This window comes from Panthera uncia, chromosome B4, assembly GCF_023721935.1.
Source record: "Panthera uncia isolate 11264 chromosome B4, Puncia_PCG_1.0, whole genome shotgun sequence".
NCBI lineage: Eukaryota > Metazoa > Chordata > Mammalia > Carnivora > Felidae > Panthera > Panthera uncia.
The window spans coordinates 98783675-98800307 of NC_064809.1; the positions used below are offsets into that span (position 1 = coordinate 98783675).

The following is a 16633-nucleotide window of genomic DNA, read 5'->3' on the forward strand; positions in this document are numbered from 1 at the left end:
GTTTGAGTTTTATTTACTTATTTAATTAATTAATTTATTTATTTGTATTCTGGCTGTCTGGAGGGAAATTTTCTAGAAAATACAGGGCAGAAAAGTACTGCACCTTCTAGAAAGTGGAAGTCTTACACTAGCCTCTTAAGTAGGCTCCCTTTGTTCAGTTTTTCTCTGCTCGAAACTATCCTCCATAGCGGCACCAGAGCAGCAGTTAGAAACTCGGCCAGAGCTATCATTTTTATATCCCTATATATAAATAAGCTAACATTCACCTAAAAATATTGAGGCAGCCCTCTTATATTTATATATGACTCCACCTGATTCCTATTCTCTTACTCCTAGTCTTTCTATGTGCCTCTTCCCCATGCTGTGACCAAATGGAATTATTCAATATTCAGTGAATTCTGCATGCTGTTTCATACCTGTGACCCTTTGTAGATTTCGTTATTCCTGTATCTGTCAGTAGAATATGCTTTCCCCTTCTTTCTGCTTATCAAAGATCATCGTTTTGTGTGGCTTTCCTCAATCTTCATTCTTCTAGAACCTTCATAGCCGTACCTTCCTCTTTTCTTTCCTTTTCTTTCTTTCCTTTTCTTTCTTTCCTTTTCGTTTTTCCTTTTCTTTCTTTCTTTCTTTCTTTCTTTCTTTCTTTCTGCCACTTTTCTTGAAGCCAATTCACTTTTAAAAAGAATACATTGGCTTCATAAAGAGGCTCTTTTTCTGAAAGTAAATGGAGCTCTTGGGTGATTTTTAGGTAGGAAGGTAAATTACTTGATCAGATTTGCATTTTAAAGTCATCACTAGCAATAGTGTATAAAACAGTTTATTGCTTAGCCTGCCTACATTCAGACTGTTTATAGGACTGGTAAAACAATTTGGGTGAGAGATGATGAAAAGCTGAACCAGGGTGATTATAGCAGTAATGGGGCAGAAGGGTCAAGAGGCATTCAGGATATAGAATGAACAGAACTGGGTCAGAGATTGGATATGAGAAATAAAGAAAAAGTTAGAGGAAATTATCAGAATCAATTTTATGTTTTCTTTAGAGTTTTCTTGCCTTTATAGACCATTCACGAATTTTCTGGAGTTGTTGAATCTTTAATAGTCACTTTTAAATCAACCTTTAAACTTGAAAAAAAAATTTTCTCACACAAACTTAAAGTTTTATTTTTTTGCAGAATCCCCAAAGATTTAGATGGAAAAGTGAATGCTTTTCAGTACTTTTGGGGGTTATAATTAATGGTTATAAATTTAATGACCCCTCTAAGAAGTTGTTTTATATATTTTATTCAATTTATTTAAACTATACAGAAACTTAATTTTTTAAAACAATTTTTATTACTGAAGAATAGCTGATGTACATTGTTATATTCTTTTCAGGTGTATAGCATAGTGATACAACACATTTATACACTACTTAGTGCTCACCATGACAAGTATACACCATACAACATTATTACAAATTATTGACTATACTCCTAGTGCAATACTTTTTATCTCTGTGACTTATTTATTTTATAACTGGAAGTTTGTACCTCTTAATCCCTTTCACTTATTTTTTTTTTTTAATTTTTTTTTCAACGTTTTTTATTTATTTTTGGGACAGAGAGAGACAGAGCATGAACGGGGGAGGGGCAGAGAGAGAGGGAGACACAGAATCGGAAACAGGCTCCAGGCTCCGAGCCATCAGCCCAGAGCCTGACGCGGGGCTCGAACTCACGGACCGCGAGATCGTGACCTGGCTGAAGTCGGACGCTCAACGGACTGCGCCACCCAGGCGCCCCCCTTTCACTTATTTTACCACCCCCCCCAACTGTTTTCCCCTCTTGCAACCACTAGATTATTCACTGTGTTTGTGGATTTGTTTCTGTTTATTCATTTGTTTTGTTTTTTTAGATTTCGCATATAAGTGAAATCACAAGATGTTCGTCTTTCTTTGTCTGACTTATTCCACTTAGCATAATAACCTCTAGGTCCATCCACGTTGTCTCAAATAGTAAGATCTCATACTCTTTTATGGCTGAGTAATATTCCGCATATTTATCTATCCATCTATCAACAGAAACTTGAGTTGGCTATTATAAATAATCCGGCAACAAACTTAGGGGGCATATATCTTTTGAAATTAACATTTTCATTTCCTCTGAGTAAATACCTATGTGGAATTACTGGATCATATGGTATTTTTATTTTTAATTTTTTGAGAAACCTCCATATTGTTTTCCACAGTGACTGTGCCAATTTACATTCCCACCAACAGTGTATGAGGATTCCTTTTTCTCCACATCTCTGCCAGCACTTGTTATTTTTTGTGCTTTTGATATTAACCATCCTGACTGGTGTGGTATCTCATTGTGCTTTTGATTTGCATTTCCCTGATGTCGAGGATATTTTTATGTCTTTTGCCATCTGGATCTTACCTTTGGAAAAGTGTCTATTCAGGTCTTCTGCCCGTTTTTAAATCAGATTGTTTTCTTTTTGATGTTGAGTCCTACACGTTCTTTATATATTTTGGATATTAACCACTTATCAGAATTAATTTGAAAATGTCTTCTCCTGTTCAATAGGTTGCCTTTTTATTTTGTTGATTTTTTTCACTATGCAGAAGCTTTTTATTTTGGTGTGATCCCAATAGTTTATTTTTGCTTTTGTTCCCCTTGTCTGAGGAGACATATCCATAAATATGTTGTTAAGGCCAGTGTCAAAGGCAGAGATTACTGCCTGTATTTTCTTCCAGGAGTTTTATGGTTTCAGGTCTCACACTTAGGTCTTTAATCCATTTTGAGTATATTTTTGTGTATGATGTAAAAAGCTGGTCCAGTTTCATTCTTTTGCAGATAGCTGTCCATTTTTCCCAGCACCATTTATTGAAGACTGTCTTTTCCCCCATTTCATATTCTTGCCTCCTTTGTCATAGGTTAATTGACCATAGACACCTGGGTTTATTTCTGGGAAGTGGATCCTGTTCCATTGATCTGTGTGTCTTATTTTGTCCCAGTACCATACTGTTTTGATTAGTATGGTTTTATAGTATATCTTGAAATCTGGAATTGTGATACCTCCAGCTTTGTTATTCCTTTGCAAGATTCCTTTGGCTACTCAAGGTATTTGGTGGTTCTATACTTTTTTAGTTTAGAACTAAACTATATTTTTTTAGTCCTGTGATTTTGATATAGATTTCACTGAATCTGTAGTTTGGTTTGGGGAGTACAGACATGTTAATAATACTAATTCTTCTAATCCATGAACATGGTATATCATTCCATATGTTTGTGTCTTTTTCAATTTATTTTATCAGTGTCTTAAAGTTTTCACAGTATAAGTCTTTCACTTCCTTGGTTAAATTTATTCTTAGATATTTTATTCCTTTTGGTGCCATTATACAGAGATTGAGAAACTCCATAAAGAGCCAGCATTTACCTTGATGTAAAAACAGAAATAAATCAGCTGAGTTCAACCATTTACTTGGTGAATCTGTTACATATATTATGATGATCTCAACATTACCAAAAGCTTTGAATGGGTTCACTTCCTACTAATACCACGTGGTCCTCAGTATTGAGAATTCTAGGTCTGTAAGGGTCATGAAATTTGACTCAGTGGATCTGGTGGTCATGTTAGTTCTGTAACATCAATGAAAGATTCAGTCTGTGATTGGCTTTTTAAACTAAAAATAGCATGTCTTATGTCTTAATTCCATGTTGTAATTTTCCAGCCTTCTTTATCCAGTATTGCATACATTCATGAGTTTTTGAGTACTAAACTTAGATGTGCAAAATTACAACTTTTAAAAATAATAAATATATAGGTCCACCTCCCAAGCCTTTCTTTATGTGCAGTAGTAGAAAATTTATTTCTCCAAATGCAAGATAACTCAGTCACTTCTGGTTTAAAGTTCAGTCTTGAGGAAAAAGTTCATTCAGTTCCAGATTCTTCCCCTTCCCCTGTGCATCTTTTCTCCCTGGAATGACTGGTTCAGGTTGGTAAGCATGGTTACTAATGATCATAGCACCATGATAGTTTTCATCTTTGTGGGAAGAATACTTATGTCACAGTCACATTTCCCTGATCTATTTATTTGTTAACTTTATGTAATTTGTCTTACACTGCTTTCTAAGATATAGAAGCCTAGTTATTGCCATTGAATTTCTTTGTTTTCAACCCAATTTCTATCTGTTAAAGATTTAAAAAATCCTATATGATTTCTCAAAGTTGATAATTTGAACATATCAGAGAGTAGTATTTTATAGGGATATATAACTACTGCTTGAATGTTTGGAAAAAAACTAATGTGTATAAATATGTGCAGGGTTAAAACTAGCTCAGCTAGTATGTAAAAATCATGTGACTACATTTATAATATTTTCTAACCAGGTTATAGATTTGCATCTTTCTATTAAAACAACTTCTGGGGTTAAATGAAGTCTGTTTTTCTTCTACTACTTCTTTAATGTCTTTGATCATTTAATACTCATTAAAATATTGTATCTCTTTGAAATATTTATATATCTCAGAGTAGTATATGGAATAACAAAAGTACTCATAATTATTTTTATATTGCGGTTAGGTTATTTATAACACACTCATCAAATGCTAAATTAAATATTGGCTTTAAAGTTCAGGGGCAGCTTGCTGTGATATACAGATGCTGTTTGTTATATTGTCTGTAGTAACAAAAATTACTATAAACAAAAGCTTAGGACTCTGGAAAATCAGATCTTCTGATGTTGTTTTACTATGACAAGTTCACTGGACAGAAGCAACATGGTGTCACATATATTGCCTTCTATTTGAACCCATTGTTTTATAATGAGAAAAAAAAAACACTGTAAAAGAAATATAAGAGCAAATGGCTAAGCTAAGAGATCATTACATTTTGCAAAAGTTTTCCTTAGGTTAACTACATTTGGGCAAATAGCTAAGATTTAAGGATTTGAAATGATAATCGTTCATAATCATTATATTTAATATAAACTCATTATAATTAATATAAATGTAGTTTACATTAAAATAGTAATAGTGAATAGTAATATTTAGCATTTAACAAGTACTTATTAAGTGAAAGACTGTGTTTCAAAACTATAAATTCATTCAATCCTTACAATAATCCCATTAGTATGTAATACTATTGTTGCCATTTTACAGAAGAGAAAAACTCTGGAACTGAGAGAAAATAAACATTCAACCCATGTTCACACGGCTTTTAAGAGTGGAGCAGAAATTCCAGCAATATGGAATATTTCTCAAGGAGTACATAGTCTTGCATAATAAGGCCTTAAAATTCATGCAGATCAATATGAAATATAAATTATGCCATGGTATCTTTGATTTTATCGTAATGAATTACTGTAAATGAATTAATACATATATAATTTTACCTGAACTGAGTATTCCTTTGTTAAGTCTAATCTCATTAATTTTCTGAATATCTAAAATATAATTACCATATCAGATAACATTATATTTATAATATTGCAGTTCAAACAGGTGAGGAAAATTGACTCCACATATTTAGAGATAAGTTATATTTAAAGCTTCAGCCAGACCTAGATGACTGAACATTAATTTATGATTAATTTGATATTGTTCCCCATATCAGTGTGTTCACTAAAAACCTATAGTTACTTTATAGCATAATCCTACAAAAAACATTACCACTCATTTTGTATCTCAAGTGAAGCTAAGTGGTTAAATATTGTGATTTTGTGTCTGTGTCTGGTAATGAACCAAAGGCAACTTTGGAGTTCAGATCCCAAATCTGGACATGATTTTGCCATTCTGTTGTATTTATTTGAACAATAGATTCTAATGTGACAGTTGATGAGGTTGTTGGTATCCTCTCTCACTGGAGTAGTACAGGAAGTTTATTGATGCATTTTGCATATATTTAAATGCCATGTGTCCTTTGCTTGAAAACTGTCTCATTAAAGATACATCTCATATTTCCACTTATTTCTTCAATTTACATATATAAAATTTTAAAAGGCAAAAATAAATTTATGTGTAATATTAAAGATATACTTATAAGTTACTTTGTAATTGTTTTATATTTCATCTAGATAATAACATCCTTTCCAAAGGAAAGGTCTCAAGTAGGGTCTTATAGGGTCTCAAGTATCTTTTACACATGTTTAAGAAAGATAAGTAAAGCATAAGGACTTTTTTTAAATGGAGATTTATTTTTAGTTTATTCATATAGTCCGAATTGATTTTGCTGATTGCAACTAAAGTCAGAGATTATGGTCTGAGCAATGTTTCACATATTAAACATGGTATACAAGTCAAAGCACTTAGGCTTGGGATTCCTCTGGAAGAAATCTGGACCAAGTGAAAAACATTTTATGAGCTAAATCAGAGGCTTTTCCAGTCAGTCTTGAAGGCAACCAGCTGGCTTCCCATCTGTTTCCTTACCTAAGTCCAGGAGCAAGTTGGATATAAGCTAAGGCACTGTTGACATGCATTTGGAGAATGAAAGTATTCTTGTTTTCATTTCTAATATATCCCATTCTATGTATATTTAAATAAGTTTTTTTTTTTTTTTTTTTTTTTTTTTTTTTTTTGCCTAATGTAATGCTATCATAAAACAATGCATGTAACCTAGAGTTTGATGGGGGTGGTGTCACAATGGAGGCATTGCAAACCTGAATGAGAACATGGCAGCCTTAAACCAGGTACCTTCCTCTGAGTTTAGATGGCAGACAGATCTGTGGCCACATTGAATTAGAAGGCAGGAGGTGTCAGAGATACAAGTAGTGGCAGAATTAGCAAGGAGCACATTTAAAAATTTTTTTAAATGTTTATTTTTGAAGTAGATAGATAAAGAGAGAGAGAGAGAGAGAGAGAGCACGAGTAGGGGTGGGCGGGGGGAAGGGAGGAAAACACAGAATCTGAAACAGGCTCCAGGCTCTGTCAGCACAGAGCCCGATACAGGGCTTAAATTCAGGGAACGGTGAGATCTTGACTTAGGCTGAAGTCAGACTCTTAACCGAGTGAGCCACCCAGACACCCTAAGGAGCACAATTTTTTCAGGTCTGCCAATCCTCTAAAATCTTTAACCTCTACAAAACAATAACCTTAATAAATATTTGTTGGAAAGCCATCATAGCAAAGAAAACGAGATGCCATAATGATGATAATAATAGCAGACATTTCTTCAGGGCTAATTCTGTGGTGGATACTTTACAAGTGCTGTCTTATTTAATCCTGCCATAACCCTCCAATGTAGGTATTAATATTATGCTTATTTTGCAGATGAGGGATTTGAGGTTTAGAGAGGATAAGAAACTTGTCCAAAGGTCCCATGGGTGGTAAGAGGTCTCCTGGGCCTCAAAGCCAGGTCTACTGACTCCAGAACTCATGTTCTTCATCTTTGAGGGATCCTTTAAAGTCAGCCAACCGGTCCTTGTAACTCACTGCCGATGGAGACAAGGGCACAAATCAAGTCTGGCTCAACCTGAAATTTCTAGTAGAAGGCCAAGCAATTAATGTTATCATTTGCCTGGTGTGTACAGGGGAAGGTCCTCAATGTTTTAGATTTTCAACAGTATACATCCTTGTAAAAATAAATTTTCCTATTGCAAAATAGTAAATACAAGTAGAATAAAATTTTGAGGGAAATGACCCCTGAATAAAAAAAAAGTGTCTATCTAGAAATTGTGTGTTTGCTTTCTAATCGAGCAGTTATGCAAGTATATTTTCTTATACTAATGTCTTTGGTATAAAGATTATGAATATGGTGAAAGGAGGTGTAACATTGCCGTCTCATTTATTTTCCTTATGCAACTGGATGCTTCCAATTGTTTATACTCTTTTAGGAAACTTAACACTGTGTTGCATTAAGATTCTACTTTATATTTTCTAAAATAACCATTTTCTTTGACTATACTGTATACTGTATTTTTGGAATGTTTGTACCTAGGATTCATTAAGAAAAAAAAAAAAAAAACCTAACAGCCCCACTTAGGTTTGGGTCCTATAAAAATAGGAGCATGAAAGTGTGAAAGATACATTTTTAAGGCTCTCTCTTATAACTTTATATGTAATAGAGACAGATTTAAGCAAATTAAATATCTTTCAACAGGGGTATTGATATGTACAATATAATATCAAAAATAGTGAGACATTGGGGTACCTGGGTGGCTCCATCAGTTAAGCATCTGACTTTGCCTCAGGTCATGATGTCATGGTTCATGGGTTCAAGCCCCCTGTCAGATTCTGCACTGACAGCATAGAGCCTGCTTGGGATTCTCTCCCCTCCCCTCCGTCCCTTCCCCACTCTCTTTCTCAAAAATAAATAAGCGTTTAAAAAATATCTAAAAAATAGCGAGACATATGTATGTAAAATGGTTATAGCAGTGTTACTAAAATACTGTCACATAGAAAGTTGAAAAGTGCAGAACGATAAGTGAAATTTGAGACATTTTTGGTTAAAAATCCTATCATGTGTGTATATATGTGTGTGTAATACAGTGTCATGTGGTCCAGTGTGTAAGCATAAAACAAAATTCTAGACCTATGCATACCAAATTATTGAAAACCGGAAAAATTATTGAAAAGTTGTGAGGAAACTTTTACTTCTTAGTTTCTACACTTCTGACTTATTTTGTTTTATTTTTATGAAAACACGTATATTGGTTTTGTTAGAAGCAAAAAGTAATATTTTTTTCCAATTTTCTTGGCCTTCTGAAAGATGCAAGTTACCTCTTCAGTCTAATTGTCCTCATTAAGGCTTGCTGCCTTAATTACAGATTTTCCAACTGTGCCTGATTCCTTTGCCACTCTGCCTTTCTGTACTGGTATTCTCTGTGGGGAAGGCCCTTCCCTTCCCTTCTTATACCCAGGTTCCATTATGTTCCCTGTTCTAATTCCAGTGCTTCTCTAACACACTTTTATATGTATATTTCTCAATCAATTCCCCTCCTCTGTTATCATTCCAGACACTGTGTTCTTCTGTTACATATTACATACCATGGTTTGCCTTGTAATAAACTTGACTAATGTATCTGAAAGAGCCGTCTGTAAAGTTGAAACATCTTAATGCTTATTTATTTCCTTATACTTAGATTATATTACCTTAGGGGTGTCCCATAACATTTGAAAAATTAGTAGATTTTTATTTTTGTGACAATTTTTGAACAATTCCAGCTTTTCTTCATATCGTAATTTACTTTCAGTCACTTCTACTTTATGACAGATTGCCAATCTTGAGATTTATAATCCACTCCTACACTCTATGTTGTGATTTCTCTGTAATAACTATATTTGCTTCCTCTATTTTCTTACATAAACACATTTCAAGAGGCTTAAATGGGAGATGGCAGTCCAAATAAAATAACTTTGGCATTTGCAATTATTTTATAACACGATGCCAAAATATTGTCACATGCAGTATCTCACATGACAAATCTAATAAGGTGTTAGAGAAACAGAAATTTTTATAATAGGTTCCTGTATAAATCAGTACAGGTGGTTTCCTTTTACAAGGACAGGCAGGATTAGGTTCGATAGGACAGAAGCAGGGAAAAGAGTGAAAACCCAACTGACTTGCAAACAGGAGTTTCCTGGGTAGTCATTGGGGAAGGGAGTTTTGCTGTGTCACAAGTGACTAGTCCCTGGTTTTGAAAGAGAGTGACTCATCCTCCTTTGAAACAAGAGATAAGTGGGAGAGAGAGCTGTATAAAATTATTTTACAACTATTTCCTTTTGAGCTATGACTTCTTAAACTGGAATGTGATCCAGAATAGCTTCCCTTTGAATCCAACATTTGTCTTAAGCATTTTTATTGTCTCTATTTTCTCTCACACCATCTCCCTTCTTCTCTCCCTCTGTTCAACAGATTTACACTGACTGGGCCAACCACTACCTAGCAAAATCAGGCCATAAGCGGCTGATCAAGGATTTGCAACAAGACATTGCAGATGGAGTGCTGCTAGCCGAAATCATCCAGATCATTGGTAAGACCTGCCCTCTGGGAAAAACCATGAAAGTCTCTCCCCCCACCCGCCTTGGTCAAACACAATTTAAGTTGAATGCATATGAACTTAGTCCCTGTGTCTCTGAGATTAATGTAGCTCTCCCGTGATTTAATTAAAAATGTTTATGTGAGAATGTTTGAAAAAAGCAGTTTGGCTATACTTTTAAATGGCTAGAACTGTGTCTTTACATACACTGGATTGTCAGAAATGAACGCTTCATTAAACCATATGTCTCCCATGTGTGCATTTCGTTAGCTAGGGCAACTCATACACTCTGAGATTCCTTGAAACTGTATCCTGATCCAGCAGGGACAATTGTGAAAGGTTTCATGTCAGCAGTCATTTGGCACAGGCTAAAGAATTAGCAGCAACTTCCTTCTCACTCACTTTTTTTTTTTTTTGCCTGATTTTTGCATATGGAATTGGCGGCGGCTAACAAGTGTGTCCTCTTGTACGCGGCTGGGGAGACAGAGTGAATGTAGCAGCAGCATTGTGCTTGTTTTGGTTTTGGTTTTGGTTTTTGTGTTTTCTTAGTCTCCTTTTTTTTTGTGTTTCACTTCATTGCTTAAGCATGTCATTCTTTTTTTCTCTCTTTTATTTTATTTCTTGGCTTTAGCAAATGAAAAAGTTGAAGATATCAATGGATGTCCTAGGAGTCAATCTCAGATGGTAAGAATCAAATTTATTTTAAAATATAATGCTTACCTTCACTTTTGATTACACTGCATTTGTAAATGGACTAGAAATTTCTTTTGCATGCCTTCCTGCTTAAGAAACCATTCAATCACATTCTATCATATGTATTTCTTTGGGTGCAGTTTATGGGCAAATGATAGCATCAGCACAGCTGAATATGTATGACTCCTGAATAACATGTCTCCAGGTGTTTTATCAGATCCTTGACTTTTTGTTGTTGTTGTTGTTCTGATGGCTGAATAATTTAATACTGGTTTTGCTGGCAGTAAATCCCATTTCCAATTTTAAGTGGAGCCTTTTTGTCTGAACAACTGGTTTGAAGAACAGAGCTGGCCATGTGCATCTGAAAAATACATAAATAGTATTTTCCTTGTTCATAACAAAGTCCAGTGTAAACACACAGACTCTTCAGCACTTTTGGAAATAGCTCCAAAGGCATGCTGCTGGACGTTTTCTGAACAGTGACTGATCATGAGATATGATTCATAGCCTTTTTCAGAAAGCTGTTGATCTAGAGGTCTGTGCCTTTCCCATCTCTCTTTTTATCTTTACCAACTGGTAAAGTTTAAAGTTTTATAATAAAAAAATAGATTGATAAACTGCTGAGGTAAAAACTTACCCCTCTATTTATTAAATAGCCACAACTGAAGTTTCTAGGACAACCTGAAATACAAATTCCTTCATTAAAGTTATATCAGCAGATATAATCAGGAGTGATAGCCAAAATCCATCAGATGAGGCTTCCTTCAAAACTCTAGCACAAAATAGACATTTTAAGTGAATGTAATGACTTCTCAATTATCAGGGATTGGAGAATGAAAAAAAAGAACTCTTTTGATGTGCTGACTTGCTTTACTTAATGTCAGAAAACTGAAATCCAAAATAATAAAAGGAATTTATTCTTAAAGAGTGATTAACTAGCATGTCGTGTGTGTGTGTGTGTGTGTGTGTGTCTGTGTGTGTGTGTATGTGATTAATAAACACTCAAAGGCACTATTACAATACATAAACCCTGCATAACTGTTGTGAAAAAAAAATCTGGGTAAAAAACAATTTTCTGTAAAATAATTCAGTTTTAAGGGGACTTCTTGATCTAATTATTCTGGACACAAGCATGGCACTATGGAAATTAATTATAATTTTACTGAAAGCAATTATAATACCTTCAGACCCTGCTAAAATAATAGCTGTGTGATATTGGAAAATGATGTAACCTCTCTGAGTTTCAGCTTTTTCATCTGTATAATGAACCCTAATTAGGATATGATAATGACCTATAATTATGGATATTCTTTACTACCAAAACTGATATGGAAATATAATAGTGCTGCTATAAACTTTGTTAAGACATATTCATGAATTAACACATGTTAAAAGTTTTTTAGAGCTTTATATTAAAAATCTGTATAGTCCCTGAATATCATATTTTATGTTTCTTAAACTCAACCCTTGGGTTTACTTTCATTATTTCAATTATAAGGAGGTGTTGGATAGTAAAATAGGTCTTCTCTGTTGTCATTCCAGTTTGATTCTGATTACAGAGAATCCAATAAACAGCCAAGCTAATATTTCATGACAGAAAAAACAAAACAAACAAAAAAAAACTATGAAGTTCATAACTATGGATAGGAATATAGTCCTTATATATTTATCTGAAACATCTGTACCGAAGATTCTACAAATCTATGAAAACATTCTCATGAGTATTAGACTCTGTTAATTTTTTTATTACTTCCTAATCCTTATTAGCCCCCAGATGTCATGTAACATCTAGTATACATGTCGTGTTGATATTTCTGCTTTTGATTAACACACACACACACACACACACAAACACACACACACACACACCAGAAAAACCAAAGCCTGAGGGATGTAGATGCTATGATGCTATGAAAAAGGTAGTTTTTCCAGCCAAACAGTATTAGTTGGAAGCACTTTGGATTTTGAGTTAAGAATGACTTGTATCCTCATTTTTTTCTGATGTGGTTGAATTTTGAATCTGAAGTTGACATGCCCTCCATGTGTTGATTCAGAATAATGCATATAACAAAAATAGAGCTTTTTAGTTGAATTACTTTTGCCTCTATTCCTAAGAATTGGCATTGGCACTATATTATTAATGGATAAAAATCCAGACTTTAACTGAGACAAGAAATTAGGGGAAAGAGAATTATGACAGAGTATGACTAGGCTTATGAAGTTCTTATAAATTGCATATATCTATTCCAAACAGGATGTTGCCTGTTTCTTTATTGCTTAACAACCAAGAGGTGAAACATTAATAACAGTGAGTGCTATCCTTACTCACAAAACTGCTTTGACCACATCCTTTTGAATATCTGATTTTTTATGGCGCTTGCTGTTTGTGTGGAATAAGGAAAGGTAAAGTAAAAACTAGGTATGCTCCTGTTTGTAGTCACAAATTATTTAAATTTCAAATTTGATAACTTTTATTGGATTGTTTTAAACCTTTAAGAATACAGAGTCTCTTGTGGTATGAATCTACAATATATTGATGAATATTTTGATGAATAGTAGTCAGGTAATTCATATTTAGCCAATATTTGCTGAGCACCTGAGCTACCAGATTGAGGGACCCTTGAGGATCAAAGGAGCAAATATTGAAATAAATAATAGCAACAGTGTTGCATAGGTAAGAACAGAAGTACTGTGACGGGAGTCCACTGTGGCTTGAGTGCAGTGAGGTGTTTGTATGGGACGATGGAAGTCTGATCACACAGGGCTAAAGTATGGGGTTGGTTGAGGAGCCTTTTGAGGACTTTTAAAGCTGGCTGTGGCGTGATCTGATGTAAATATTTTAAAAAATCATCCTAGATGCTTTCTGGGAATTGTAGAATATGTGTTAAATCTTCATTTGGATGTGGGAGATGACGAATATAGGAAGTATGAATGTTCCCACAGTTTCTCCTGAGAAGTTACGATTAGACGTGATTACTACAGAGGGAGAAAACAGACTAAAGGTAGAAGGGGGAAGATGACAAATTCATACTTTGAAAGTAAAGTTTGACCTATCCATTGGAACATCAAGTAGGAGGTGACTTCAGGCAATTAGGCATGTGTTTCCTGAAGGTCACAATAAGGTGTTAGGTAGAATATAGCTAGTGCACAGGTAATGATTGAAGTCATGGAAAAAGATGAGGTTTCAACAGAAGGCCTGTATAAAGTCAGGAGGGGAGAGATTTGAGGTTCTCACACTGGGGAATGAGCAAAGGTGTAGGAATCAGAAATAGGGAAGAGTAGTGAGAGATTGAGCCCATCTTTAAGAGGATGGATCCACAGATGGGGATTATTGATCCTTAGGGTAGCTAGAGTAGCTTCAACTAGAGTACTTGGACTAACCCAGTGAGATGGGGCAAAGTAAGATGAGCAGAATGCGGTGGATGTTGTCAAATGCTACTTAGCCAACTAGTTGGTGGTGTACCTCAACAAAGAAGTTGGTTCTAGCAATTAGGCAGGCGTTAATGACCTTGATGCAAATGTCTTCTATAGGGTGACCATGTGTTAATTAAGGAGTAAGAGAGGTGCCCCTGTCTATTGAGATTTGGATAATCTTTCTAGGAATTTCCTGTTGAAGAGAAAACCAAAAATATATCTATAGTTTGAGAGGAAGGAAGGGTGAGGGGAGCTTTTGGAAGGGGGGAAATAGGCAGAGGAGGAGGAAGCAGTAATGAGAGAGAAGAATCCAGGGGACTGGGGAGACAAAAGATGATGCCAAATCCTAAAGCAAGTGGCAAAGGAATAAATTTGAAGTCTGTGTAGAAGATTAAAATTTTTTTTTAATGTTTATGTATTTTTGAGAGAGAGAGACAGAGTGCTAGCAGGGGAGGGGAAGAGAGAGAGGGAGACAGAATCTGAAGCAGGCTTCAGGCTCTAAGCTGTCAGCACAGAGCCCGACACGGGGCTCGAACCTGTGAACCTCCAGATCATGACCTAAGCCAAAGTTCTATGCTAAACCGATTGAGCCACCCAGGCGCCCCCTGGGTAGAAGATTTAATGTTGGAAAAGAATGAGGGTACGTTTTCCTTTGTGTCATGTCACAAGGGGATATGATTGCATGAAATGAAGGTACCTGAAAATGGATTAAATAGAAATTGAAGGAATTCATCAATAACATAACTGCAGAGTATTAGAGAATAATAATGTGCACTTTTCCGTGGGATTCTCTAATTATAATACCTTATAGAAAAACTCACGTATGTTATCTTGAAATAGATGAGGAAAACAGTAATTCTTTCAAGTGGGCCAAAGAACATATGTTTAAGAGAAATATGAGCTAGTCAATGCACCAATTTATTAGTGTAATTTTTGAAAGATTTTGATTCATGTTTATTCTAAGTCTCAAAGTCATAGTTATCTTCCTTAATGAGCTGAGACTAAACTCATCCTGAAAAACAGAACTCAGTTTGAAGGAGCTTATTCAACACTATATTTAACCTTATCCAAAGATGAAGTTACTGATATGGATAGCACCTGTTGAGTAATTTCTAGGTGGGTGGTTTCAGAATTCAAAATATATGCTGCATGCCACACTTTGGTGAGATTACGCGAGGAAATAAATTAGTAAACTATAAATACTAGGAATGTCCAGAATGCCTAGCAGATTAAAAATAGCAGAAAAATGCCCAACATGTATTTGAAATGCTGAGGCACAAGTGCTAGGTTCTTAGACAAAAATGTAAGACACGTTGGGGAAAAGTTGTTTTGAAGACAAATTTTCCTTTAGTTTAAAATAGACCGTTACATTTAAGGATCTTCACAAATGCGGTAGAGGGATTAGAAACTGTGTTTATGTGAAGTAAGCCAAAATTCTGATTCTACGGTATAGCTGAGGATGTGACAAATGTGCTTCACAGCCTGTCCTTCCTTTTTGCTGGCTCCTCCCATTATCTCACTGTAAGAGCTCCATTGTTTTCAGCCACAACTTTCCATCTTCCTTTGAACATACCATGTTGTTTAAAATTTTCTGAGATGGTGATTTGGGGAATGTTTATCCCTGTGCCTCTTACCCCTTTTTGTTCCTAGAAGATAAAAAAAAAAAAACCAAAAAACAAAAAATAGGTTCATTCTCCCTTAACTCTCCAGTTCCAAGTCCCACAACGTTGTGACTTCCAGAATAATAACATGATGGATTTTATTGGCATCTTTATTCCATTTCAAGAGTTTACACTCATCTGTACAGTGAAACTATTCTTCCTAGTAAACATATTTGGTGCTTTTATCAGTATTCTGTCCTTTAAAGTTTTAATTATTTTAGCCACTGCTTGTAATTGGTTCTCTCATAAAGGACCTATTTAGGTAAGATAGAAAGATGAGGTTTCTAACCAAATAGGGAAGAGATAAAATATTGGAATGCTCTTAAAGGTTTAATAAAATCTTATAAATGGCACACTGCAGGATTCTCGCACTATGACTCAGAGGAGTGGAATATTGCTAAGTTAGTCCATTCACATGATCCCCTGCCATTTTTGAAACTGTTCATCTTCTGGAATGGCTGGAAAAAGATAGCTTAATGAAGACAAATGCTTTACTACAAATATAGCTCTGATCTCTAACGAAATGCTAAATGGAAATTTCTACTTTGAGGTTTTCTATTTAATTTCATTATTTTCATATAGGCTCACACTTTGGAACAAAAGAATAAACTACCAGTGTTAAGAAATGTATACTTAAGTTATTACAATATCCTGATGATTTTTAAAACTGAATGTGTCTCTAGAAGTTGCTCTGTGTACTAGCATTTAAAGTTCAAACGAAGGACTTGAAGGATTGAAAGGAGGGGTGTTAACACTGAAAGGACAGTAGTCACTGGAATTCAATTGTGACTCTGTGACCGAGAAAAATATCCAGTGAATGCTCAGTCTCTGGTCATTTCTGCATTGAGGAAATTAGACCAATAGAACTCTGACTTGCTAGATTGATTTAAAAACAGCAAACACCATGGCTCC

At 34.9% G+C, this 16633-nt stretch overlaps 1 protein-coding gene across 1 annotated transcript in view; it reads left to right on the plus strand.

The window, feature by feature from the left end:
• NAV3 (neuron navigator 3) overlaps positions 1–16633 on the plus strand; it is a 353901-nt gene that overhangs the window by 92347 nt on the left and 244921 nt on the right. Inside the window, exons 2-3 of the mRNA XM_049627462.1 lie at positions 9830–9947; positions 10585–10637. Coding sequence (XP_049483419.1) covers positions 9830–9947; positions 10585–10637 — 171 coding nt within the window. The remainder of the gene's footprint in view (positions 1–9829; positions 9948–10584; positions 10638–16633) is intronic.